Source organism: Heptranchias perlo, chromosome 1 (assembly GCF_035084215.1).
Source record: "Heptranchias perlo isolate sHepPer1 chromosome 1, sHepPer1.hap1, whole genome shotgun sequence".
Classification (NCBI taxonomy): Eukaryota; Metazoa; Chordata; class Chondrichthyes; order Hexanchiformes; family Hexanchidae; genus Heptranchias; species Heptranchias perlo.
The window spans coordinates 44,033,384-44,057,035 of record NC_090325.1 but is presented as its reverse complement, the minus strand read 5'-3'; the positions used below and the strand labels follow the sequence as shown (position 1 = coordinate 44,057,035).

The 23,652-nt window shown below is 48.6% G+C and overlaps 1 protein-coding gene across 1 annotated transcript; it reads left to right on the top strand.

Moving 5' to 3' along the window:
* Nucleotides 1-7,279: 7,279 nt before the first annotated feature.
* Nucleotides 7,280-23,445, top strand: dctn3 (dynactin 3 (p22)). The gene is made up of 7 exons (XM_067984427.1): nucleotides 7,280-7,355; nucleotides 10,609-10,693; nucleotides 17,650-17,736; nucleotides 20,760-20,843; nucleotides 21,426-21,484; nucleotides 21,783-21,842; nucleotides 22,864-23,445. Exons 1-7 carry the CDS (start codon nucleotides 7,311-7,313, stop codon nucleotides 22,951-22,953), a joined length of 510 nt encoding a protein of 169 aa, XP_067840528.1. The 5' UTR covers nucleotides 7,280-7,310; the 3' UTR covers nucleotides 22,954-23,445.
* The last annotated feature ends 207 nt before the right edge of the window (nucleotides 23,446-23,652 follow it).

Here is a 23,652-nt window from a genome sequence, read left to right as displayed (position 1 = left end):
TAGGAGGAGAGGGGCCCATAGAGAGAGAGAGAGAGAGAGAGAGAGAGACCGGCCAGGTACAGGGGGAGAGAGAGAGACCGGCCAGGTCCAGGGGGAGAGGGGCCCAGAGAGAGAGAGAGAGAGACCGGCCAGGTACAGGGGGAGAGAGAGAGACCGGCCAGGTACAGGGGGAGAGGGGCCCAGAGAGAGAGAGAGAGAGACCGGCCAGGTACAGGGGAGAGAGAGAGACCGGCCAGGTACAGGGGGAGAGGGGCCCAGAGAGAGAGAGGCCAGGTACAGGGGGAGAGGGGCCCAGAGAGAGAGAGAGAGAGAGAGAGAGAGACCGGCCAGGTACAGGGGGAGAGGGGCCCAGAGAGAGAGAGAGAGAGAGAGGCCAGGTACAGGGGAAGAGGGGCCCAGAGAGAGAGAGAGAGAGAGAGAGAGAGAGAGCGACCGGCCAGGTACAGGGGGAGAGGGGCCCAGAGAGAGAGAGAGAGAGAGAGAGAGGCCAGGTACAGGGGGAGAGGGGCCCAGAGATAGAGAGGGAGAGAGAGGCCAGGTACAGGGGGAGAGGGGCCCAGATGAGAGAGAGAGAGAGAGAGAGAGGCCAGGTACAGGGGGAGAGGGGCCCAGAGAGAGAGAGGCCAGGTACAGGGGGAGAGGGGCCCAGAGAGAGAGAGGCCAGGTACAGGGGGAGAGGGGCCCATAGAGAGAGAGAGAGACCGGCCAGGTACAGGGGGAGAGAGAGAGACCGGCCAGGTACAGGGAGAGAGGGGCCCAGAGAGAGAGAGAGAGACCGGCCAGGTACAGGGGGAGAGAGAGAGACCGGCAGGTACAGGGGGAGAGGGGCCAGAGAGAGAGACCGCGGTGCCAGGTACAGGGGGAGAGGGGCGAGAGAGAGAGTGAGAGAGAGACACCGGCCAGGTACAGGGGGAGAGGGGCCAGAGAGAGAGAGAGAGAGAGACCGGCCAGGTACAGACAGAGAGAGAGAGAGAGAGAGACACCGGCCAGGTACAGGGGGAGAGAGAGAGAGACCGGCCAGGTACAGGGGGAGAGAGAGACCGGCCAGGTACAGGGGGAGAGGGGCCCAGAGAGAGAGAGAGAGAGACCGGCCGGGTACAGGGGGAGAGGGGCCCAGAGAGAGAGAGAGACCGGCCGGGTACAGGGGGAGAGGGGCCCAGAGAGAGAGAGAGAGAGACCGGCCGGGTACAGGGGGAGGGGCCAGAGAGAGAGACCGGCCGGGGAGAGGGGCCCAGAGAGAGAGAGAGAGAGAGAGAGACCGGCCGGGTACAGGGGGAGAGGGGCCCAGAGAGAGAGAGACCGGCCAGGTACAGGGGAGAGGGGCCCAGAGAGAGAGACCGGCCAGGTACAGGGGGAGAGGGGCCCAGAGAGAGAGAGAGAGAGAGAGAAAGAGACCGGCCAGGTACAGGGGGGAGAGGGGCCCAGAGAGAGAGAGACCGGCCAGGTACAGGGGAAGAGGGGCCCAGAGAGAGAGAGAGAGAAAGAGACCGGCCAGGTACAGGGGGAGAGGGGCCCAGAGAGAGAGAGAGAGAGAGAGAGAGGCAGGCCAGGTACAGGGGGAGAGGGGCCCAGAGAGAGAGAGAGGCCAGGTACAGGGGGAGAGGGGCCCAGAGAGAGACCGGCCAGGTACAGGGGAAGAGGGGCCCAGAGAGAGAGAGAGGCCAGGTACAGGGGGAGAGGGGCCCAGAGAGAGAGAGAGAGAGAGAGGCCAGGTACAGGGGGAGAGGGGCCCAGAGAGAGAGAGAGAGAGAGAGAGAGAGACCGGCCAGGTACAGGGGCCCATAGAGAGAGAGAGGCCAGGTACAGGGGGAGAGGGGCCCAGAGAGAGAGAGAGAGAGGCCAGGTACAGGGGAAGAGGGGCCCAGAGAGAGAGAGGCCAGGTACAGGGGGAGAGGGGTTTAGAGAGAGAGAGAGAGAGAGAGAGAGGCCAGGTACAAGGGGAGAGGGGCCCAGAGAGAGAGAGAGAGAGGCCAGGTACAGGGGGAGAGGGGCCCAGAGAGAGAGAGAGAGAGAGAGGCCAGGTACAGGGGGAGAGGGGCCCAGAGAGAGAGAGAGAGAGAGAGAGAGAGAGAGAGAGAGAGAGGCCAGGTACAGGGGGAGAGGGGCCCAGAGAGAGAGAGAGAGAGAGAGAGGCCAGGTACAGGGGGAGAGGGGCCCAGAGAGAGAGAGAGAGAGAGAGAGAAAGGCCAGGTACAGGGGGCGAGGGGCCCAGAGAGAGAGAGAGAGACCGGCCAGGTACAGGGGGAGAGGGGCCCAGAGGGAGAGAGGGGCCATGTACAGGGGAAGAGGGGCCCAGAGAGAGAGAGAGAGAGAGAGAGAGACCGGCCAGGTACAGGGGGAGAGAGAGAGACCGGCCAGGTACAGGGGGAGAGAGAGAGACCGGCCAGGTACAGGGGGAGAGAGAGAGACCGGCCAGGTACAGGGGGAGAGAGAGAGACCGGCCAGGTACAGGGGGAGAGAGAGAGACCGGCCAGGTACAGGGGGAGAGAGAGAGACCGGCCAGGTACAGGGGGAGAGGGGCCAGAGAGAGAGAGAGAGAGAGACCGGCCAGGTACAGGGGGAGAGGGGCCCAGAGAGAGAGAGAGACCGGCCAGGTACAGGGGGAGAGGGGCCCAGAGAGAGAGAGACCGGCCGGCTACAGGGGGAGAGGGGCCCATAGAGAGACAGACCGGCCAGGTACAGGGGGAGAGAGAGACCGGCCAGGTACAGGGGGAGAGGGGCCTAGAGAGAGAGAGGCCAGGTACAGGGGGGGGAAGAGAGAGACCGTACAGGGGCCCAGAGAGAGAGAGAGAGAGAGAGACAGACCGGCCAGGTACAGGGGGAGAGAGAGACCGGCCAGGTACAGGGGGAGAGGGGCCCAGAGAGAGAGAGGCCAGGTACAGGGGGGGGAAGAGAGAGACCGTACAGGGGCCCAGAGAGAGAGAGAGAGAGACCGGCCAGGTACAGTGGGGGAGAGAGAGACCGGCCAGGTACAGTGGGGGAGAGAGAGACCGGCCAGGTACAGGGGGGGAGAGAGAGACCGGCCAGGTACAGGGGGGGAGAGAGAGACCGGCCAGGTACAGGGGGGGGGAGAGAGAGACCGGCCAGGTACAGTTGGGGAGAGAGAGACTGGCCAGGTACAGTGGGGGAGAGAGAGAGACCGGCCAGGTATAGGGGGGGAGAGAGAGACCTGCCAGGTACAGGGGGAGAGGGGCCCAGAGAGAGAGAGAGAGAGACCGGCCAGGTACAGGGGAAGAGGGGCCCAGAGAGAGAGAGAGAGAGAGAGAGAGAGAGGCCAGGTACAGGTGGAGAGGGGCCCAGAGAGAGAGAGAGACCGGCCAGGTACAGGGGGAGAGGGGCCCATCGAGAGAGACACCGGCCAGGTACAGGGGCCCATAGAGAGAGACCGGCCAGGTACAGGGGGAGAGGGGCCCAGAGAGAGAGAGAGAGAGACCGGCCAGGTACAGGGGGAGAGGGGCCCAGAGAGAGAGATAGAGAGAGACCGGCCAGGTGCAGGGGGAGAGGGGCCCAGAGAGAGAGAGAGGCCAGGTACAGGGGAGAGGGGCCCAGAGAGAGAGGCCAGGTACAGGGGGAGAGGGGCCCAGAGAGAGAGAGAGAGGCCAGGTACAGGGGGAGAGGGGCCCAGAGAGAGAGAGAGAGAGGGGCCAGGTACAGGGGGAGAGGGGCCCAGAGAGAGAGAGAGAGGGGCCAGGTACAGGGGGAGAGGGGCCCAGAGAGAGAGAGAGGGGCCAGGTACAGGGGGAGAGGGGCCCAGAGAGAGAGAGAGAGAGAGAGAGAGGCCAGGTACAGGGGGAGAGGGGCCCAGAGAGAGAGAGAGAGAGAGAGAGGCCAGGTACAGGGGGAGAGGGGCCCAGAGAGAGAGAGAGAGAGAGAGAGAGACCGGCCAGCCAGGTACAGGGGAGAGAGAGAGACCGGCCAGGTACAGGGGGAGAGAGAGAGACCGGCCAGGTGCAGGGGGAGGGGGGCCCAGAGAGAGAGAGAGAGAGAGAGAGAGACCGGCCGGGTACAGGGGGAGAGGGGCCCAGAGAGAGAGAGACCGGCCAGGTACAGGGGAGAGGGGCCCAGAGAGAGAGAGACCGGCCAGGTACAGGGGGAGAGGGGCCCAGAGAGAGAGAGACTGGCCAGGTACAGGGGGAGAGGGGCCCAGAGAGAGACAGACCGGCCAGGTACAGGGGGAGAGAGAGACCGGCCAGGTACAGAGGGAGAGGGGCCCAGAGAGAGAGAGAGAGAGAGGCCAGGTACGGGGGGGGGGACGGGGTGGGGGGGACGAGAGAGACCGTACAGGGCCCAGAGAGAGAGAGAGAGACCGGCCAGGTACAGGGGGGGAGAGAGAGACCGGCCAGGTACAGGGGGGGAGAGAGAGACCGGCCAGGTACAGGGGGGGAGAGAGAGACCGGCCAGGTACAGGGGGGGGAGAGAGAGACCGGCCAGGTACAGGAGGGGAGAGAGAGACCGTACAGGGGCCCAGAGAGAGAGAGAGAGAGACCGGCCAGGTACAGTGGGGGAGAGAGAGACCGGCCAGGTACAGTGGGGGAGAGAGAGACCGGCCAGGTACAGTGGGGGAGAGAGAGACCGGCCAGGTACAGTGGGGGAGAGAGAGACCGGCCAGGTACAGGGGGGGGAGAGAGAGACCGGCCAGGTACAGGGGGAGAGGGGCCCAGAGAGAGAGAGAGAGAGAGAGGCCAGGTACAGGGGGGGAGAGAGACCGGCCAGGTACAGGGGGGGAGAGAGAGACCGGCCAGGTACAGGGGGGGAGAGAGAGACCGGCCAGGTACAGGGGCGGAGAGAGAGACCGGCCAGGTACAGGAGGGGAGAGAGAGACCGTACAGGGGCCCAGAGAGAGAGAGAGAGAGACCGGCCAGGTACAGTGGGGGGAGAGAGAGACCGGCCAGGTACAGTGGGGGAGAGAGAGACCGGCCAGGTACAGTGGGGAGAGAGAGACCGGCCAGGTACAGTGGGGGAGAGAGAGACCGGCCAGGTACAGTGGGGGAGAGAGAGACCGGCCAGGTACAGGGGGGGAGAGAGAGACCGGCCAGGTACAGGGGGAGAGGGGCCCAGAGAGAGAGAGAGAGAGAGGCCAGGTACGGGGGGGGGGGGGGGAAGAGAGAGACCGTACAGGGGCCCAGAGAGAGAGAGAGAGAGAGACCGGCCAGGTACAGGGGGGGTGGGAGAGAGACCGGCCAGGTACAGGGGGGGTGGGAGAGAGACCGGCCAGGTACAGGGGGGGGAGAGAGTGACCGGCCAGGTACAGGGGGGGAGAGAGTGACCGGCCAGGTACAGGGGGGAGAGAGAGACCGGCCAGGTACAGGGGGGGAGAGAGAGGACCGGCCAGGTACAGGGGGGGAGAGAGAGACCGGCCAGGTACAGGAGGGGAGAGAGAGACCGTACAGGGGCCCAGAGAGAGAAGGAGACCGGCCAGGTACAGGGGGGAGAGAGAGAGACCGGCCAGGTGCAGGGGGGGGAGAGAGAGACCGGCTAGGTACAGGGGGGGAGAGAGAGACCGGCCAGGTACAGGGGGGAGAGGGGCCCAGAGAGAGAGACCGGCCAGGTACAGGGGGGAGAGGGGCCCAGAGAGAGTGACCGGCCAGGTACAGGGGGGAGAGGGGCCCTGAGAGAGACCGGCCAGGTGCAGGGGGGAGAGGGGCCCAGAGAGAGAGACCGGCAGGTACAGGGGGGAGAGGGGCCCAGAGAGAGAGAGAGAGAGAGACCGGCCAGGTACAGGGGGGAGAGGGGCCCAGAGAGAGAGAGAGAGAGACCGGCCAGGTACAGGGGGGAGAGGGGCCCAGAGAGAGAGAGAGAGACCGGCCAGGTACAGGGGGGAGAGGGGCCCAGAGAGAGAGAGAGAGAGAGACCGGCCAGGTACAGGGGGAGAGGGGCCCAGAGAGAGAGAGAGAGAGAGACCGGCCAGGTACAGGGGGGAGAGGGGCCCAGACAGACAGACAGGCCAGGTCCAGGGAGAGGGGGTCCAGAGAGAAGGGCTGAGAGACAGATAGACAGGTCCAGAGAGAGGGGCTGAGGGACAGATCTGGGGAAACTCAGGTAGGTATGAGGCAAAGTCGGGGAGGCCAGGTACGGAGGGGCTACTGGGTGGGAGGCCATGTATCGGGGGGGTGGAAGAGTGGGTGGGAGGCCAGCCAGGTATTGGGGAGGGTGGGAAAGAGTGAGCGGGAGGCCAGGTTGGGGGGGAGGAGAAGGAGGAGACCAGGTATTGGGGAGGGGGGGGGGTGAAGAGAGAAAGTGGGAGGCCAGGTTTGAGGTAGGGGGAGACCGGGAAGGGGGGAGAAAGAGACAGGGGAGGCCAGGTACGGGAGGGGGAGGATGAGAGAGAGGGCGGAAGGCCAGGTACGGGAGGGGGAGGATGAGAGAGAGAGAGGGGAGGCCAGGTACGGGAGGGGGAGGATGAGAGAGAGAGGGGAGGCCAGGTACGGGAGGGGGAGGATGAGAGAGAGAGAGAGAGGGGAGGCCAGGTACGGGAGGGGAGGATAAGAGAGAGAGAGAGGGGGGAGGCCAGGTACGGGAGGGGGAGGATGAGAGAGAGGGCGGAAGGCCAGGTACGGGAGGGGGAGGATGAGAGAGAGAGGGGAGGCCAGGTACGGGAGGGGGAGGATGAGAGAGAGAGAGAGGGGAGGCCAGGTACGGGAGGGGGAGGATAAGAGAGAGAGAGAGGGGGGAGGCCAGGTAACGGGAGGGGGAGGATGAGGATGAGAGAGAGAGGGGGGGAGGCCAGGTACGGGAGGGGGAGGATGAGAGAGAGGGGGGAAGGCCAGGTACGGGAGGGGGAGGATGAGAGAGAGAGAGAGAGAGAGGGGGGAGGCCAGGTGAAAGAGGGGGAGGCCAGGTACGGGAGGGGGAGGATGAGAGAGAGAGGGGGGAGGCCAGGTACGGGAGGGGGAGGATGAGAGAGAGGGGGGAAGGCAGGTACGGGAGGGGGAGGATGAGAGAGAGAGAGAGAGAGGGGGGAGGCCAGGTACGGGAGGGGGAGGATGAGAGGGGAGGCCAGGTACGGGAGGGGGAGGATGAGAGAGAGAGAGAGAGAGAGAGAGGGGGAGGCCAGGTGAAAGAGGGGGGAGGCCAGGTACGGGAGGGGGAGGATGAGAGGGGAGGCCAGGTACGGGAGGGGGAGGATAAGAGAGAGAGGGGCGATTGGCCAGGTATGGGGAGGGGGATGGGGGCGGCGAAGAGATAGAGGGAGGCCAGGTTGGGGGGGGGGGGGGGGGGAGACTGGCAGCAGCCAGCTAGTACTAAGTGAGTTAATGGATGTAAAACAGTTGGACTATAACCTGGTGTTGTAAGATTCCTTACATGAGTTAATGGAGATAGAGGGAAGAGGAGCTGGGGCAGTGTCTGATTTTGAAGTAGGTGACATTGTTAATAAGTGGTTTGTCTGACCTGTTGGAGTGAGCAATATGTTTTATTTCCACCAGAGGTTCAATGAAATCATCAGCAGCTTGAGGTTATATTTGCCATATCTATAAATCTTGATGTTGAGATATATGTTTGAATGACAGTTGCATGTAGTTTCGTTGAAATGGCTAATTATTAAATGTGTTTTGTAGCTCTGCACTCTTCTATTTTGTTGCCAACTGAACTTAGATGTCACAACATTGTCAGGATCTCAGTGCTGAGTCTGTAACAGACTGGTCATGTAGTGGTTAGACTTTTGACCTTTGTTAAATTCATGCCAATTTCACGCCAATTTCACAAAATAAACACTTAAATAAGACTACTATCAATGATAAATTCACATCAATGAAATCCAATTGTTTTCGTATTAATTTATACAAAGTCAAGAATCAGTAAAATTGCTATGTTTTTTGTCTTACTCTTGCTTCTTGTTAGCGCTGAGAGTTTGTTATTTGTAGTTTTAGTTGGTTCTGCTGGCTTACCAGCCACAGTCTTCCTTATGCGCCCCGATTGGTGGCTGTGCCATCAGCTGCCTAGGCCCTGAGCTCTGGAATTTCTTCCCTAAACCCCTCTACCTCCTTCTTTAAGACGCTCTTTAAAACCTACCTCTTTGACCAAGCTTTTGGTCACCTATCCTAATATCTCCTTATGTGGCTCGGTGTTACATTTTGTTTGATAATCGCTCCAGTGAAGCGCCTTGGGACATTTTACTACATTAAAGGTGCTATATAAATGCACGTTATTGTTCTGACGTACTCTGTTGTGGCTGTAGTTTGTTTGCTGCAGACTAGATAAGTAGGTCCACTTGTATTATGGAGTGTGTAACCAAACATGCAGTTTTCCACAAACAATGGTTCTATTTCCCACAAATGTCTCTAGTTTCTCCTGAATACTTTGCTATTTTTAGGATCTAATATCCACTTGATGGATGCCGGCACAAGCACATTTCCCCTTTTCTGTTGGCTGGATTCTGACAACTTATTGTTTTTTAAGTTCTTCGGTACTTTTATTATAGGAGTGGGCCTGTAATAGCTCTTTAAGTTATAGCTTCTTTTCCGTTACTTACTGGCCTCCATTTCAGAAGTTGGTTAGCTGTAGGGAGGAGCATCTTGGTTACATAGAAACATAGAAAATAGGAGCAAGAGTAGGCCATTCAGCCCTGGGGCCTGCTCTGCCATTCAAAATGATCATGGCTGATCAACTGCTAAATAATCTTTTGAGCTGGTGAGCTATCCAGGAGCACTTAATGTATTGTACCAATCAAGAAGAGTGAGGTAAGAGTGCGCCAGACATGAGTGCTTTTGTTGGGAGTGCCTTTGCAATTTTTTTGCCCTGCCATCAGATGTGGATACCTTGATGACTGATCTCATTGTGGTGGAAGCTATTGGAATTCCATTGAATTATATGGTGGATTGCCTGTTACAGCTTCAGTTGGAATACCACAATGTGTAAAATGAGCTTTTATCTTGACTCTGACTTTCGTTACTTTTTTTATTAGTTTATATTTCAAAGAAATCAGAGTAATAGAATGAAGTGATCTTGGAAACTTAACTGATAAATAGTTCAACTATCTATGTACAACACAGCCAGTTCCAACTATTTGTTTCTGACCTCACATTATCCACAATATTTACAATCTCTTTCAAGAGCCATCTAAAATTTCTTAGGGTTCATATTTGGAGTTGCATTATCATTTTCTCCTTAAGTATTGCACTTTATACTAGATACTTATTTCTTTCAGCTGATTTGCTACTCATTCACTAGATTTACAAATGTTAATGCAAGCTATCAGTGTCTATTTTCATTCCAGGAAATGTCTCTTCCTGGTATTTTTTATTCTAACAGTTAATCTGGCTCTGACTAGACTTGTGGAGCTGCAAAATTACATGTTCTGGCTAAGAATCTGAGATTTCCTGCACAGAACTCTATTGTTTCATCAGGATCTTGGTCCCAATTGTTTATTATGTGGCATTCATAGATTTCATAAATTTATTCCATGTAAAATTGTTCTAACTTACTAAGAAAAGTTTGTGTCCTCTTCTTTCTCAAATGGAAGGCCACCAAGTATTTTCAGTGCCACTCTGTCCATCAGCAAATTAGTAAAGCAGTTCTGATATTTTGTGGCTGCTTAATTAGACTTGATGCATTGTCATAATTTTCTAAATTCCCTTAAAGCTTTTCCAATTGCCTGCTGAATTACATGCAATCTCTAGTTTGGCTGGAATAGCACATTTTGAATAATAGATTCGCAGAACTATACAATCTATTTCAGGAGCCATCTAAAATTTCTTAGGATTCATATTTGGAGTTGCATTATAATTTTCTCAAATTACTGGAGCTCTTTTCAAGTAAAACTAAAATATTGTGAATTTTAAAAGGTGACTTTGGTGAACTGTATTCTTAAAAGTGTCTTTGTATTTGTCATGAAAGGGCAATACATAAATATTATCTAAGGATATTTCTATTTCTATACAGACTGATTTAGTAAGCCATTTTCCTGGAGATAATTCATTTCTCAATTTCCTGTTTGCTTGCTGAAGGACACTCACTACATTCTGTTTAAAAAAAATTCTGAAAAAGACACAAAGATGTGTCCCATGGAAAGATTAGCTTGTTTGCCGATCACTTGCAGTCTCTAGTGGCCAGAGCTAAGTATTGCAGCTTTACAAGATTAAATGTATTTATCAACCTATGATCTTTTCAGCACTATTGAACCCTAGACCAATATGCCTACAAAAAATTAATTCCAGAGGAGGAAATTAAATGCACTCACTGGAGAACTAGAAACCATTCGTGGATCACTGTATAACACTAATTGGAGGACTATATTCTGTGAACTTTTGAGTTTCACGATTAATGAAATGAAAAGGAGGGAGGAGATATATTTTCAATATTACCAAAAAAAGCACCTCAGTAATCCTGTTTAAAAAAAAAAGGATTTTTAATTGCACTAGAGCATTTTTCTAAGTCCAAATTGAAATAGAGCTCCCAATTATTATCAGAGCCAGCATAATGTTTCATATTTCAATTTTTTTCATTATCTTACTGATATAATATTTTCTTTATATTTCAAGGATGTTACATGTGTGCCAACTAGTGTTCTAAGTGCAATTTGAAAAAAAAGTCAGATTTGATACAGAAAAAAAAAATTGACCTAAGATTTACTGTGTTCTCATTCATCCACTGTGCTGCATTGTCTTCTAGTTTGCAGATGCTGTTGTAAAAGTCCAAACCTCTCTGGGGAATATTTCCAGTAAAAGAGAAAGGATAAAAACTTTGTATAAGAAAAGTAAGTACAGACTACTCTGCTCAAAGCAAGATTGAACTATATACTGAATTTATTTTAAATTTACATTTCTCTGATGTTTATCTTGCGTATAAACTTTTTTTTACAAGTGTTTTTCATCCTTCATTTGAAATCCCAGGTTTTATGCTAGGAAAAATATTTCTAGATCCACTTTTTTTAAATGTGATTTTTAAATTTAGAAGCTAAGATGAAAAGCAATGACCAGACTGCAGGATACCTCTAAGTTTGAAAAGAGTAAATGAAAAAAATTTTAGATATATCAAGAAATAGAGAAAACAAGGTAAATCAGGTAGTAGTAATCAAGTAACAGGGTTTAAAAGCCTGAAGGTAGTACAAGTACAAAAGACAGAAAGATAAGGAGTGCCACAGTTTTGAGACCCTGGGGAAAATGAATTAGAATAGAAGTCTGTGCATTGGTTATTTTAACATAGTGAGGATGCTAGGAGGAGGATGACGTGTGTCTGAACTGGCATGGAATAAAAGTTTTGGAGGAGTACTAACCATTGTAGTATGAATAAAACAGTGAGATCGCAAACCAGAATTGAAAATGGAATCACTTGTCAGACAACAAGCCTTTTGTGTACCTGGTCTGTGATTGTGCGAAAGGTGTTAGTCTCCTTGGATATGAGAGCATTGTTGGCCAATTTTGGGCTTTATAGAGTGTTAAGCATCGTTGAGTGCAAAGATGTTTTTGGCACAGAACAGAAGAGAAGTGGCAGCTTTAGTAGTGGAGGAGATGCTGGAGACCTGTTTACGGTCAGAGGAGATAGTACGGCTAAGAGCAATAGATTAAACAAGGCTAAGCTTGGAGTCGTTAAAGGTAAGAGGTGGTAGCTGTTGGTTAGACTTGCAAGAGATGTGAAGAAACTGTATATTTGAAGATTTGACACAAAATTGTCATTGCCCCATTGGAAGACATCAAGATTTGAGGGAACTTTCCGCAAGTTTGAGAATGCAACAATTTGTGCAAGTCTTCGGACTTTAGATGAGAGAAAAACAACTACGATCCAATCTAAATGCAACGGTAGAGAGGGCCTGCGTTTGGCAGATGTTGTTTAGTATAGATAAATGTTATGTATGTGGATAGGGCTAATGCCAACCATGCAGAGTTTCGAACTGAAGACTGTTAAGAAGGAAAAAGACCTAGGTGTTGCAGTACATGAATCCCTAAAGGTGCTCGCTATTTGCTTTTCACTAGTCGAGTATGAGGATGTATTGCTAGCTCAATCCAATACTAAATAAAAGGCCCTGTTTAGGCCTCATCTAGAATATGGTGTCCAATTCTGTTCCCTCTCATACGATAGATGATAAAGGGGCCCTGGAAAAGATTCTGAGGAGGGTCACTGGGTTGACACCTAGTTTAAAGGCCCTTAGTTACCACAGTAGGCTTAGAGAGCTGCGGCTATTTATTCTGGATGAGTGTAAACTTCAGGGAGATTTGATTGACGTCTTCAAAATAATGAAAGGACTTGACTGTCCATTGTGGATTGACCATTTGAATTAGATTGGTTATGGAGAATCATAACCATATAAGTTACGTAAGCATAGAACTAGGTTAGATGGTAGGAGGTAATTCCTCGACCTGTGCAGTGAGTGCAGATTTTCTGCAAACGTTCAAAAGAAGCTGGATGTGCTCTTAGTTGTGGCTGATATCAGTGTGCAAAAGGTAGGTGGGGTATTGAGTGATAGAATCATAGAAATTTATGGCACAGAAAGAGGCCATTCGGCCCATCGTGTCTGTGCCGGCCAAAAAAGAGCTATCCAGCCTAATCAATCCCACTTCCCTTCATAATTTTATACACCTCAATTAAATCTCCTCTCAACCTCCTCTGTTGCAAAGAAATCAACCCCAACCTATCCAATCTTTCCTCATAGCTCAAATTAAAAGAGGCCTATAATGTTGCCAAGACTAGTAGTAAGCCTAAGGATTGGGATAGTTTTAGAAACCAGCAAAATGACCAAAAGATTGATAAGGGAGAAAAATAGAATATGAAAGTAAACTAGCAAGAAATATAAAAACAGATTGTAAGAGCTTCTACAAGTATGTAAAAAGGAAGAGAGTAGCAAAAGTAAACGTGGGTCCCTTAGAGGCTGAGACAGGAAAAATTATAATGGGGAATCAGAAAATGGCAGAGACGTTAAACAAATATTTTGTATCTGTCTTCACAGTAGAAGATACAAAAAGCATATCAGAAATAGTGGGGAATCAAGGGGCTAATGTCTGAGAAACTTAAAGTAATTAATATCAGTAGAGAAAAATTACTTGGGAAACTAATGGGACTAAAAGCTGACAAATACCCTGGACCTGATGGCCTACGTCCTAGGGTTCCAAAAGAGGTGGCTGCAGAGATAGTGGATAATTGGTAGTGATCCTCCAAAATTCTATAACAGTCCCAGTGGATTGGAAGGTAGCAAATGTAACCCCGCTGGTCAAGAAAGGAGAGAGAGAGAGAGAGAGAGAGAGAAAACAGGGAACTACAGGCCAGTTAGCCTGACATCAGTCGTCAGGAAAATGCTGGAATTCATTATTAAGCAAGTGGTATCAGGGCACTTAGAAAATCATATGATTAGGCAGCGTCAGCATGGTTTTATGAACGGGAAGTCGTGTTTGACAAATTTATTAGTTTTTTGAGGATGTAGCTAGCAGGGTAGATAAAGGGGAACCAGTGAATTTAGTATATTTGGACTTTCGAAAGGCATCCAATAAGGTGCCACACAAAAGGTTGTTACACAAGATAAGGGCTCATGGGGTTGGGGGTAACATATTAGCATGGATTAAGGATTGGTTAACAGACAGAAAACAGAGAGTAGGGATAAATGAGTCATTTTCAGGTTGGCAGGCTGTAACTAGTGGGGTGCCACAAGGATCGGTGCTTGGGCCTCAGCTATTTACAATCTATATTAATGATTTAGATGAAGGGATCGAGTGTAATGTATCCAAGTTTGCTGACGATACAAAGCTAGGTGGGAAAGTAAGCTGTGAGGAGGACACAAAGAATCTGCAAAGGGATATAGACAGGTTAAATGAGTGGATATGAAGTTGGCAGATGGAGTATAATGTGGGAAATGTGAGGTTATTCACTTTGGTGGGAAGAAAATGGTGAGAAACTATTAAATGTTGGCGTTCAGAGGGATTTGGGTGTCCTCGTTCAAGAAACACAAAAAGTTAGCATGCAGGTGCAGCAAGCAGTTTAGGAAGGCAAATGGCATGATCTTATTGAATGGCTGAGCAGGCTTGAGGGGCTGTACGGCCTACTCCTGCTCCCATTTCTTATGTTCTTTCTGTCTCCTTTTAACTTTTAACCCAATCTTTCTTTCCCTCTTTATTTCACATTCTGTACCTGATTTGACATTGAATTCACTTCTGATTTACACTTCCTGGTTCAATCTGCACTGCTCATTAACAATGTTTCAATCTGATTGGTTAACGAGATACAGTTACGAGCTTTGTGCACAGATCCCAGATGCCCTCTAGAGAGCGCCATGCTGTTCGGATTTCTAATTTAGAGGAACTTGCTGTGCAAAATCTCATAGACTTGCACTTGCCCGTAGACTTTCTAACGTATGGCTGGCGCCCTTCGTTCGCCACTCGCAGCAAAATCTGGCCTTATGGAGTTGGGAATTTCTCTGCTTTTAAGACATGGAGATGCTAGGATGCCATATAGTGGCAAGGATTTGAACTTGCCCCTGTAATGCCCCCTGCGTTACTAAGTTCCCAATCTCAGCCATGTCACCTGGGAAGGGACCAAGTAGAGCCCAAGTGCTTCATGGGTGACAGTGGATACAGTCTTTACCAGGCTGCTAGCACCATTGATGGAACCTTGGAACTATGTCAGCTACAATTGGTGCATGGTGGAGGCTGATGAAGGAAAAGGTCTCATTTTGGTGCACCTGTGAGATCTCACAGAAGTTTAGATTTAGTGTACTGACCCTGTTTAATTGAAAATCTAAACACTACATAGATGGATCAACTTTTAACTTAGTGTGTGGTTAGTGTAGAAATGAATAATTCTGCTGATTAACACAAATTCTATAATTTAAAACAATGCTAGTTGATATTCCATGGTGTTGCTCAAATATTTTTTAAATAAACGCTCCCTCTACCTATAATTTTCTGGCTGCTTGTCTCCCGTTGTAATTCTTTGTCTCTCTGTTTGTCTTCTACTGTTTCTGCCAACCTGTTTCTTTCTCTCTGCCTCACACACTATGGGCCCGATATTACCAGGGGTGCGGGTTCTCGGTGGGTGGGCCAGCGGGCAAGTTGAAAACGCGCCCGGTGAAATTAGTGGGTTGCCCGCGCGATCGTAGCAGGCAACACACTAATTGGATCCACTTACCTGCTCCTCCGGGTTCCCCGCTGCTGATCTGCGCGTCGGGCGGGCTGCGCATGCGCAGTAAGATCTGTCAGCTGGAGGCGCTCTAGTTAAAGGGGCAGTCCTCCATTGACAGATGCTGCCACAAACAGCAAAAATTACAGCATGGAGCAGCCCAGGGGGAAGGCTGCTCCCAGTTTAATGATGCCTCACCCCAGGTATCATTAGATGGGGTGAGGAGGAGGGGGAGGACAGAGATCTTCCACCCAGCGGGCGGGAGGAAGCGGCCTGCCTCTGTCACCAAGAAGGCCTGGCTCGAGGTGGCAGAGGAGGTCACCAGCGCCACCAACATATCGCCCACCTGCATACATTGCAGGAGGCGCTCCAATGACCTCAGTAGGTCAGCCACAGTGAGAACACGTCTTTCCCCTACACTCCGTCTGCCACAACACTGCCCCCACCCCACATCTCCTTCGGCACTGCCAACACTACTGTCACATCACCCCTCATACCCACTCAAACCTCATCCTCATCTTACCTGCACCTACTCACCTCGCGAGTACTCACCCCGCCACTACCATGCAACCCAATCCTCATACAATCTCATGGCTCTATCCCATACTCACCCTCTCGTGCATCTCTCTCACGGCCAGCCTCACTCAACCTGCCACCACCTGTGCTGCAGCCACAGGGCATGCATCACATATGTGCAGTAGGCAGCGTAAGGCAAACGTGTCGTGAGCATGAAGTGGATGCGCAAGGGTGTTTGAGGGTTTGTCATGGTTCTTACTTCTATTGAATTAAAGAACAACTCACATCACACATTATATTGGCACCACTACTGCCATGTCTTCGTGAATCCTGTCTGGTTTGTGCAATAATGCCCGCTCCTGGGTATCACTATGAGGACCCACCACTGATGCCACCCAGTGTGTCACTGCAGAGTGGGTGTAGGTGTATTTGCAGGGCTCTTCTGCGCAGACGACTTAGAGACATCGGGGGTGTCCCCGGTTGCAGCCTGGAAGGCTGTGGAGCAGAAGTTTGGGAGGGCAGTGGTGACTTTGACAGCGACAGGTAGGAAGATGGTGCATGGGCCAGCCAGGAGCAGCTCGGCATGAAAGAGGCTGCAGATGTCCACGGCTACATGTCGACTGACTCTGAGCCTCCGTGTGCACTGCTGCTCAGAGAGGTCCAGGAGGCTGAGCCTCGGTCTGTGGACCCCGTGGCGAGGGTAGTGCCCACTGCGACGCATCTCTCTCTGCGGTAGCCCTCCCTCCTGCTGTACAGGTGGATGTGTCACAGCACTCTGTTGTGGAGCTCCACGTGTCAGAGGTGGATGGTGAGGCTGGTGATGCTTTTCGCCCTCCGAGGAGGTCATGACTGCAGCTACGGCGGCCCCCATCCGCAAGATGTACATCTGAGGGGTTCCGCAAGGTAGGTACATGTCTCCGGACCCCGGGGTAAGTGTGCAGGTTGGTGACTTCGACCATCAGGAGGAGGGTGGCGGAGGCCAAACTTTGTCCCAAGTGACAGAGTGGCCTCCTGCAATGGCTGAGGGTCTCCCCCCACCCCCCCCCCCCCCCAACACACCTGTCATAGAGTTATACAGCACGGATAGAGGCCCTTCGGCCCATCGTGTCCGCGCCGGCCATCAAGCCCAGTCTAATCTAATCCCATATTCCAGCATTTGGTCCGTAGCCATGTATGCTATGGCATTTCAAGTGCTCATCCAAATGCTTCTTGAATGTTGAGGGTTCCTGCCTCCACAACCCTGTCAAATGGACCTTTGCAGCTGCCACAGGCTGACAGCTGCAACACGTCCGTTTCAACTGGGAGTGTTTCCCCCAGTGTGTGAAACAGTCCCATGTTTATCCAAAATCTCACACAGTCCCTTAATCAGGTCGGTTAATGACCTGAACAAGCAAAGTAAATACTCTCAAGTGGCATCCCGCTGGCTTTAATTGCCTGCGGGATTCCCACCAGCGGGGGCTGCGCGCGCACGCCGGCGTGTCATTGGGGAACCCGGAAGTGGGCGGGATCGAGGCGCGATCCGGTGCAGCACCTGGATTTCGGGATTTTTGGGGCCCCCCCGCCGAGAACGCACCCGATAGCGGGTGCTAAAATCGGGCCCTATGTATCTGTTTACCCATGACTTTTGCACTCTATGTAAGTCTCTTGTCCACGTGTCTCCTGTGTATCTCTAACACATACTGCCTTTCTCTTACTGCTACTTAGTTCTTTTAAAAAAAATCTGTCCTAATTGTTTCTTTGCCAACACCAAAGAAATATTGATTAAAAGCATTTCTGACATTGGGATCCGCTTGATATTCTATAAGCTTCACATAATTTGTCAAGCAAACATTGTGACAGGACTTCCCTCACATTTGAGTACTGAGCAAATTGTTAAGGCTACTTAGTTTGCAAGTTCAATCTAGTTAGCTGTAGCTGACTTTTATTTACACTTTGGAGGCATTTTCCCCCATTTATTTGAATTTAGAAAATATCACCTTTCTTAAACCCCAAGTCTCTATGCACAATGCACCTTTTTTGAATACAAAAGATTGTTCTTGTTTTTTCCTTTTATATAAGAATTTAATTAGTTTTATATAATTTCTAAATTTTCAGTTGATGATCTGATGAAGTACTTGGACCCTCAGTACATAGACAGAATTGCCATCCCAGATGCCATGAAATTAGAGTTCATTCTAGCAGGTAAGGATCAATGATTAGGTCACAAAAGTTAAGCATTTATTGAGGTACGTAGAAATAATGTTTATGAACTTAAATAGAACTTTTTTTTTGTCTTGAGTTAAAATCCTGGTGATGGGTAAATTCCCTGCATGCTGAAGAGATTTAAAGATACAAGGTATGTGTTGGGAGGAGAAACGGGCACAGAAATTTTTTTTATTTATATAGTGTAATTAAAATAAAACAGTTTCCCCCATGATCAATCATTCACAACAAACTTGCTTTCACATGTGAAAGTTTGTTTATTTGCGAGTTTAATTTAAAATAATTTCCAGCAAACTAGAATTATAAGTTACAGCACAGAAGGAGGCCATTCGGCCCATCGACTCCGCGCTGGCTCTATGCACACGCAATCCAGCTAGTCCCACTCCCTCGCCCTATCCTTGTAGCCCTGCCCATTTTTTCCTTTCAAGTACTTATCCAATTCCCTTTTGAAGACCATGATTGAATCTGCCTCCACCAACCCCTCGGGCAGTGCATTCCAGATCCTAACCACTCGCTGTGTAAAAAAGTATTTCCTCATTATCATTTTTGGTTCTTTTGCCAATCACCCTAAATCTATGCCCTCTGGTTCTTGACCCTTCCGCCATTGGGAACAGTTTCTCTGTATCTACTCTGACTAGACCCTTTGATTTTTGAATACCTCTATCAAATCTCTTCTCAACCTTCTCTGTTCCAAGGAGAACAATCCCAGCTTCTCCAGTCCATCCACGTAATTTTAAGTCCCTCATCTCTGGAATCGCCTCTGCACCCTTTCTAAGGCCTTCACATCCTTCCTAAAGTGCGATGCCCAGAACTGGCCACAATACTGCAGTTGTGGCCGAACCAGTGTTCTATAAAGGTTCAACATGACTGCCTTGCTTTTGTACTCTATGCCTCTATTTATAAAGTCCAGGACCCCGTATGCTTTTTTAACCGCTTTCTTAACTTGTCCTGCTGCCATCAATGATTTGTGCATATATATATATACCCCCACACCCCTCTATTCCTCTACCCCTTTTAGAATTGTGCCCTCTAGTTTATATTGCTTCTCCTCATTTTTCCTACCGAAATGCATCACCTCGCATTTTTCCACGTTAAACTTCATCTGCCACGTGTCCGCCCATGCCACCAGAGTGTGTATGTCCTCTTGAAGTCTATCACTGTCCTCCTCACTGTTCATTACACTTCCAAGTTTTGTGTCATCTGCAAATTTTGAAATTGTGCACAGTACTCCCAAATCCAAGTCATTAATATATATCAAGAAAAGCAGCGATCTCATCACCAACCCCTGGGGAACACCACTGCACACCACCCTCCGGTCTGAAAAACAACCACTTACCACTACTCTGTTTCCTGACATTTAGCCAATTTTGTATCCATGTTGCTATTGCCCCCTTTATTCCATGGGCTGCAATCTTAATAGCAAGCCTACCATGCGGCACTTTATCAACGCTTTTTGAAAATCCATATACACCACATCAACTGCATTGCCGTTATCTACCCTCTCTTTTACCTCATCAAAAAACTCTTATCAAGTCCGTTAAACACTATTTGCTTTTAACAAATCCGTGCTGGCTTTCCCTAATCAATCCACACTTGTCCAAGTGACTGTTAAATCTGTCCTGAATTATCGTTTCTATTGTTTGAACCTTGAAATTCAAAAAAGTCCAATTAATAAAGCTACTGCATAAATCAAAATGCTAAGAGCCTTGGGATGTTTTACTACGTTAAAGGCACTATATAAATGCAAGTTATAGCTGCATGTCACTCCATTACAAAGCTGTTGAGGGACATCAACTGTTCATTATCGGGTGTTCATGTCACTAAAGTACTGTACTTGTGGCTCTATAGTCAGCAAATCCAGTACCCCGCCTGCACCAGGATCACAGTGAACCAGTAAGATTCACTCAGCAGCCTATGCTCGACCGTCGAGAGCACAGTCGTAACAGGTTTGGCAGGAGGCTTGCTTGTTGACTTGTGATGTTGTGGCTGGCACTGGCCCAGTGTTCAGCCACAACCTTATGTCCATTGCTTAAAACAAGTCACATATGCTAAAATTCCAGTTGTAGTCAGAGAGCTAACGTCAGAGAGCTAACTATTTATCAGTTCATTATCCCCTTCAACTCCACTGCCAGATGTTAGTATGAGTTCAGTCAGTGAAATTGAAGGGGACAGTGAACTGATGAGTAATTGTGGAGGTCGTGCTATGAGTACAACTGAAAACTTTGAGGGATATTGTGTTCATTCCACCTGATTGTACTCACTAAATGTGTCAGTTGTAGCTCGGTGGTAGAATTCACGCCTCTGAGTCAGAAGGTTGTGGGTTCAAATTTCACTCCAGGAACCTGAGCACAAAATCTAGGCAAGCACTCTGCACTGTTGGAGCTGCCGTTGTTCAGATGAGACGTTAAACCGAGGCCCCATCTGCCCTCTTGTGGATGTAAAAGATCCCATGGCACTACTTCGAAGAAGAGTGGGGGTGGGGGGGGAGTTCTCCCTGGTGTCCTGGCCAATATTTATCCCTCAACCAACATCACTAAAACAGATTATCTGGTCATTTATCTCGTTGCCATTTGTGGGACTTTTCTTGCAATTGGCTGCCGTGTTTCCTACATTACAACAGTGACTACAATTCATAAGTACTTTGTTGTTTGTGAAGCACTTTGGGATGTCCTGAGGTTGTGAAAGGCGCTACATAAATGCAAGTCTTTCTAAATGTACTAATTAAAGGAGTGCATTGCAGCAAGGGTATAGTGAATTATAACTTTTCAACATCTCATCTGCTTAATATTAAATCAAAATTGTTCTACTTGAAAATTGGAATATAGTCACGTAGTATAGTACCAGTGACCATTGTGAATGACATTTAATTTCCCTGGCTGTCATTAAATCTGAAAATATTTATTTGACATTTTATTCTGAGAGCAGAATGTATGTAAATTGTGGAGTATTTGAGAGAAACTGCATTAGCTCTGCAAACCAATAGCTTTTTTCTTACATTATAGAGGAACAATTCATCCACTCCCAAGTGTGTCTTTTAGAATCTGTGAAGAAACAACAGCCATATCTTGACAGTGAGCACATTAAAGGTAAATATGAGCAATTATCAGAAAGGATATCTCATTCACCACTTTCCGCTGGTTGGATATTTTCAAGACTGAGATCGATAGATTCTTGGGCACAGAGTCGAGGGATATGGGGAAAGGGTGGGAAAGTGGAGTTGGAAAGTCAGCTATGAACTTATTGAATGGCGGAGCTGGCTCGAGGGCCACATGGCCTACTCCTCCTATTTCTTATGTTAATTGCTGTACTGCCTTACTTATCCTGACAATGCCTAATTTTCTTGCAACTTTACTGTTTCTTGTGTACTACTTCGCCTTCAAACCCACAAATTAAACACGTGAAGAGGAGAGATAATAGATGTTCTTTTTGTCTCCCTCAACTTCTCGCCCTTCCTGCTTTCTCCCGACCTGTCTCCTCCCATTCCCTCCCCCTTGTCTGATCACGCTTTCCCCCTCTGCGTGCCCTTGGCGCTGCTCCCCCCACTTTCCTGAGACTATTTGGGGGTAAAGGCCTATTCCCACAAAAATATTTGTCTACAATTACTATGAGTGCTACAGGATATAATTATGCCATATATTATAAAATCTAACTTGCTTGTATTTCTGCAGCTGTTCCAAACTATTCCTCAAAGGTTCAAGCACTGACCCAGGTTCAAATTCAGGAACAGGTACTGTATGCACTGCAAATATTTCACATTTCTCTAATTGCTTTTGGTGCATAATGTGATTTTTAGTTAGTGATCAATTTTAACTAAAGCTCAGGAACTATAAATTCTCTGTTCAGTTATGATTTGTTTCAATTGTTATTTGAAAAATTTTGAGGGGATAATATAAATGCATCCAAATTGTAGGTAAAATGATCTGCCAGTTCTTTAATAATTTGCATTGATCACTACTTTTCTCAGTGTAAATATGATTTTTTAAATCCTCTGTCCTGCATTTTTTCTTTCCCATGTTTTTATGTAGGATCAATGTAATGCAATCTCAGAAGATGTAAGCCAGATGCTAGATGAATATAACAAAATGGTATCCTTTGGTTTCTAACATTCATCCTCTTTTTTTTAAATATGGTCCCTCAGATTGTGTTACCTATGCAGAATTCTTGTTAATTCACTACATAAAAGTTAACTTCTCAGTGTACAGTTTGAAGGATACTTGTCTGCTCCATTTATGGGCAACTGGCATGGAGGCAGCGGAGGTGGGGGGGGGGGGGGGGGGGAGTTTTCTTTTTGTCCCAAACCCAACTTGAGGCTTATAGCCTTGCACTCCTTATGCTTAAGGCAATCAGGCTCCACTCCTTAGTCACGCTATTTTGAGTTAGCTTTGGGTTCTGGTTGATCATGCTACGTTTAGTATTCAGATTGGCATTTCTTTTTACAGATTTTACCTTAAATTATCTCAGAATTCCACAGTACTGAAATTCTTTCCCCTTGACCTAACTGCAGATTTCCCTGCGTAGATGTTTTTGAACTTTTTAAGCATCCATCTCTTAGAACTAAAGAGTTGTGTAATCTGGAAAACGGTTCATTAATTTTGAGATGAAACTCTGCCTCATCAATGAATTGTATGTCTAGATAGTTTTGGATATATATTTCTATGATTCTGTCAAAGGAAGGCAGTCAGGATTAGAATAGGAACCTTTGGTGGGAAATTTTGGGCTGGATTCTTTGTGGACTGAAATTTCAATTAATCCCTTTGGCAGGTCAACAGACACAAGATAAAATGAAAGGCATACGTGAGCTTTGTCTACCTTTTGGGCCAGTGTTATTTCAAGTGTTTAATAAAGATGCTGCCTTTGGTGAATCAGTCCTTAAGGCAAACTTGTAGATAAATAAATTGTAGTTAACATATTTCAATTTTTTTGGCGCTATTGTGGTGTGCTGCCAAAGCACATGAGGAATAAATGAGCAACTCTTTTTTGTTGTCATCTTGGTTTATTGAATATAGCTTAATTCGTATTTGGAGTAAACAGTTGAAATTTATAATTAAGTACTTACCTTTTAGGATTCTGCAGATACCTTTTATTCACCTTAACTGTGCCTCTCAGATTCTACTCCTTTCAAAGCAATTTGTTCAATGGGAAGAAATGCTAACCAAGCTTGAAGCTGCAAAACAAATAAAGCCACTCTCTGACTGATATCACATAGCATGGAAGGATCAAAATTGTTACGTGGAAGTGGAGCAAAGCATTCTTTTTGTTATCTATATAGAATTGTATATGTAATTAGTAATATTGGAAATAATATTGTTTGACAATGTATTCCCTACAGTGATATATTTTAAAAACTCCTGCACTAATAGAACGAGCAAATGTGATGAGTGGCAGGATGAATGTCCTAGTAATTGAGTGTGTCACATTTGTGGGTTTACATTACAATATTTAAAACTTAAACTGACCATAAAATGTAATTTTATTCATATTTGAAAAAGAACTGATGTACTCACATTTGCCAATTATTGCCTTCCTTTTGCAGCGTTTAAAGACTGGGTGATTAATGCAGATGTGATGCAAGGTTTTTTTATGTGCAACCGATGTAACTTATCGAATTCTTTTCAGTTTACATGTCATTGGATTAATTTGTTGAGAGGATTGTATATACGTATACTAAATCCTTATCTCTGTTGTGCATTACTGTGGTGATTGATGTGTATGAAGCAGCAAAGAGGCTCACTTCTGCCAGACTCGGGTTCTCCCCCACACTTGTCGTTGGATAGCATGATTATCCATCCCAGTTATGCGAAAATGCTGTTCTGGTTTATTCCCTCATCAGCATGGGCAGGCTGGTGAAGTCCCTTGGTTGAACTGAACAATGCGGAGGTAAAACAGCGGGTAGAG

Excerpts from the sequence above, each read along its gene's own strand:
- dctn3 (XM_067984427.1), top strand. The coding sequence starts at position 7,311 with ATGGAGATAGAGGGAAGAGGAGCTGGGGCAGTGTCTGATTTTGAA. Across the intron at positions 17,737-20,759 it reads ATTAGAGTTCATTCTAGCAG|AGGAACAATTCATCCACTCC; the intron begins GTAAGGATCAAT and ends CTTACATTATAG. Across the intron at positions 21,485-21,782 it reads AGGTTCAAATTCAGGAACAG|GATCAATGTAATGCAATCTC; the intron begins GTACTGTATGCA and ends GTTTTTATGTAG.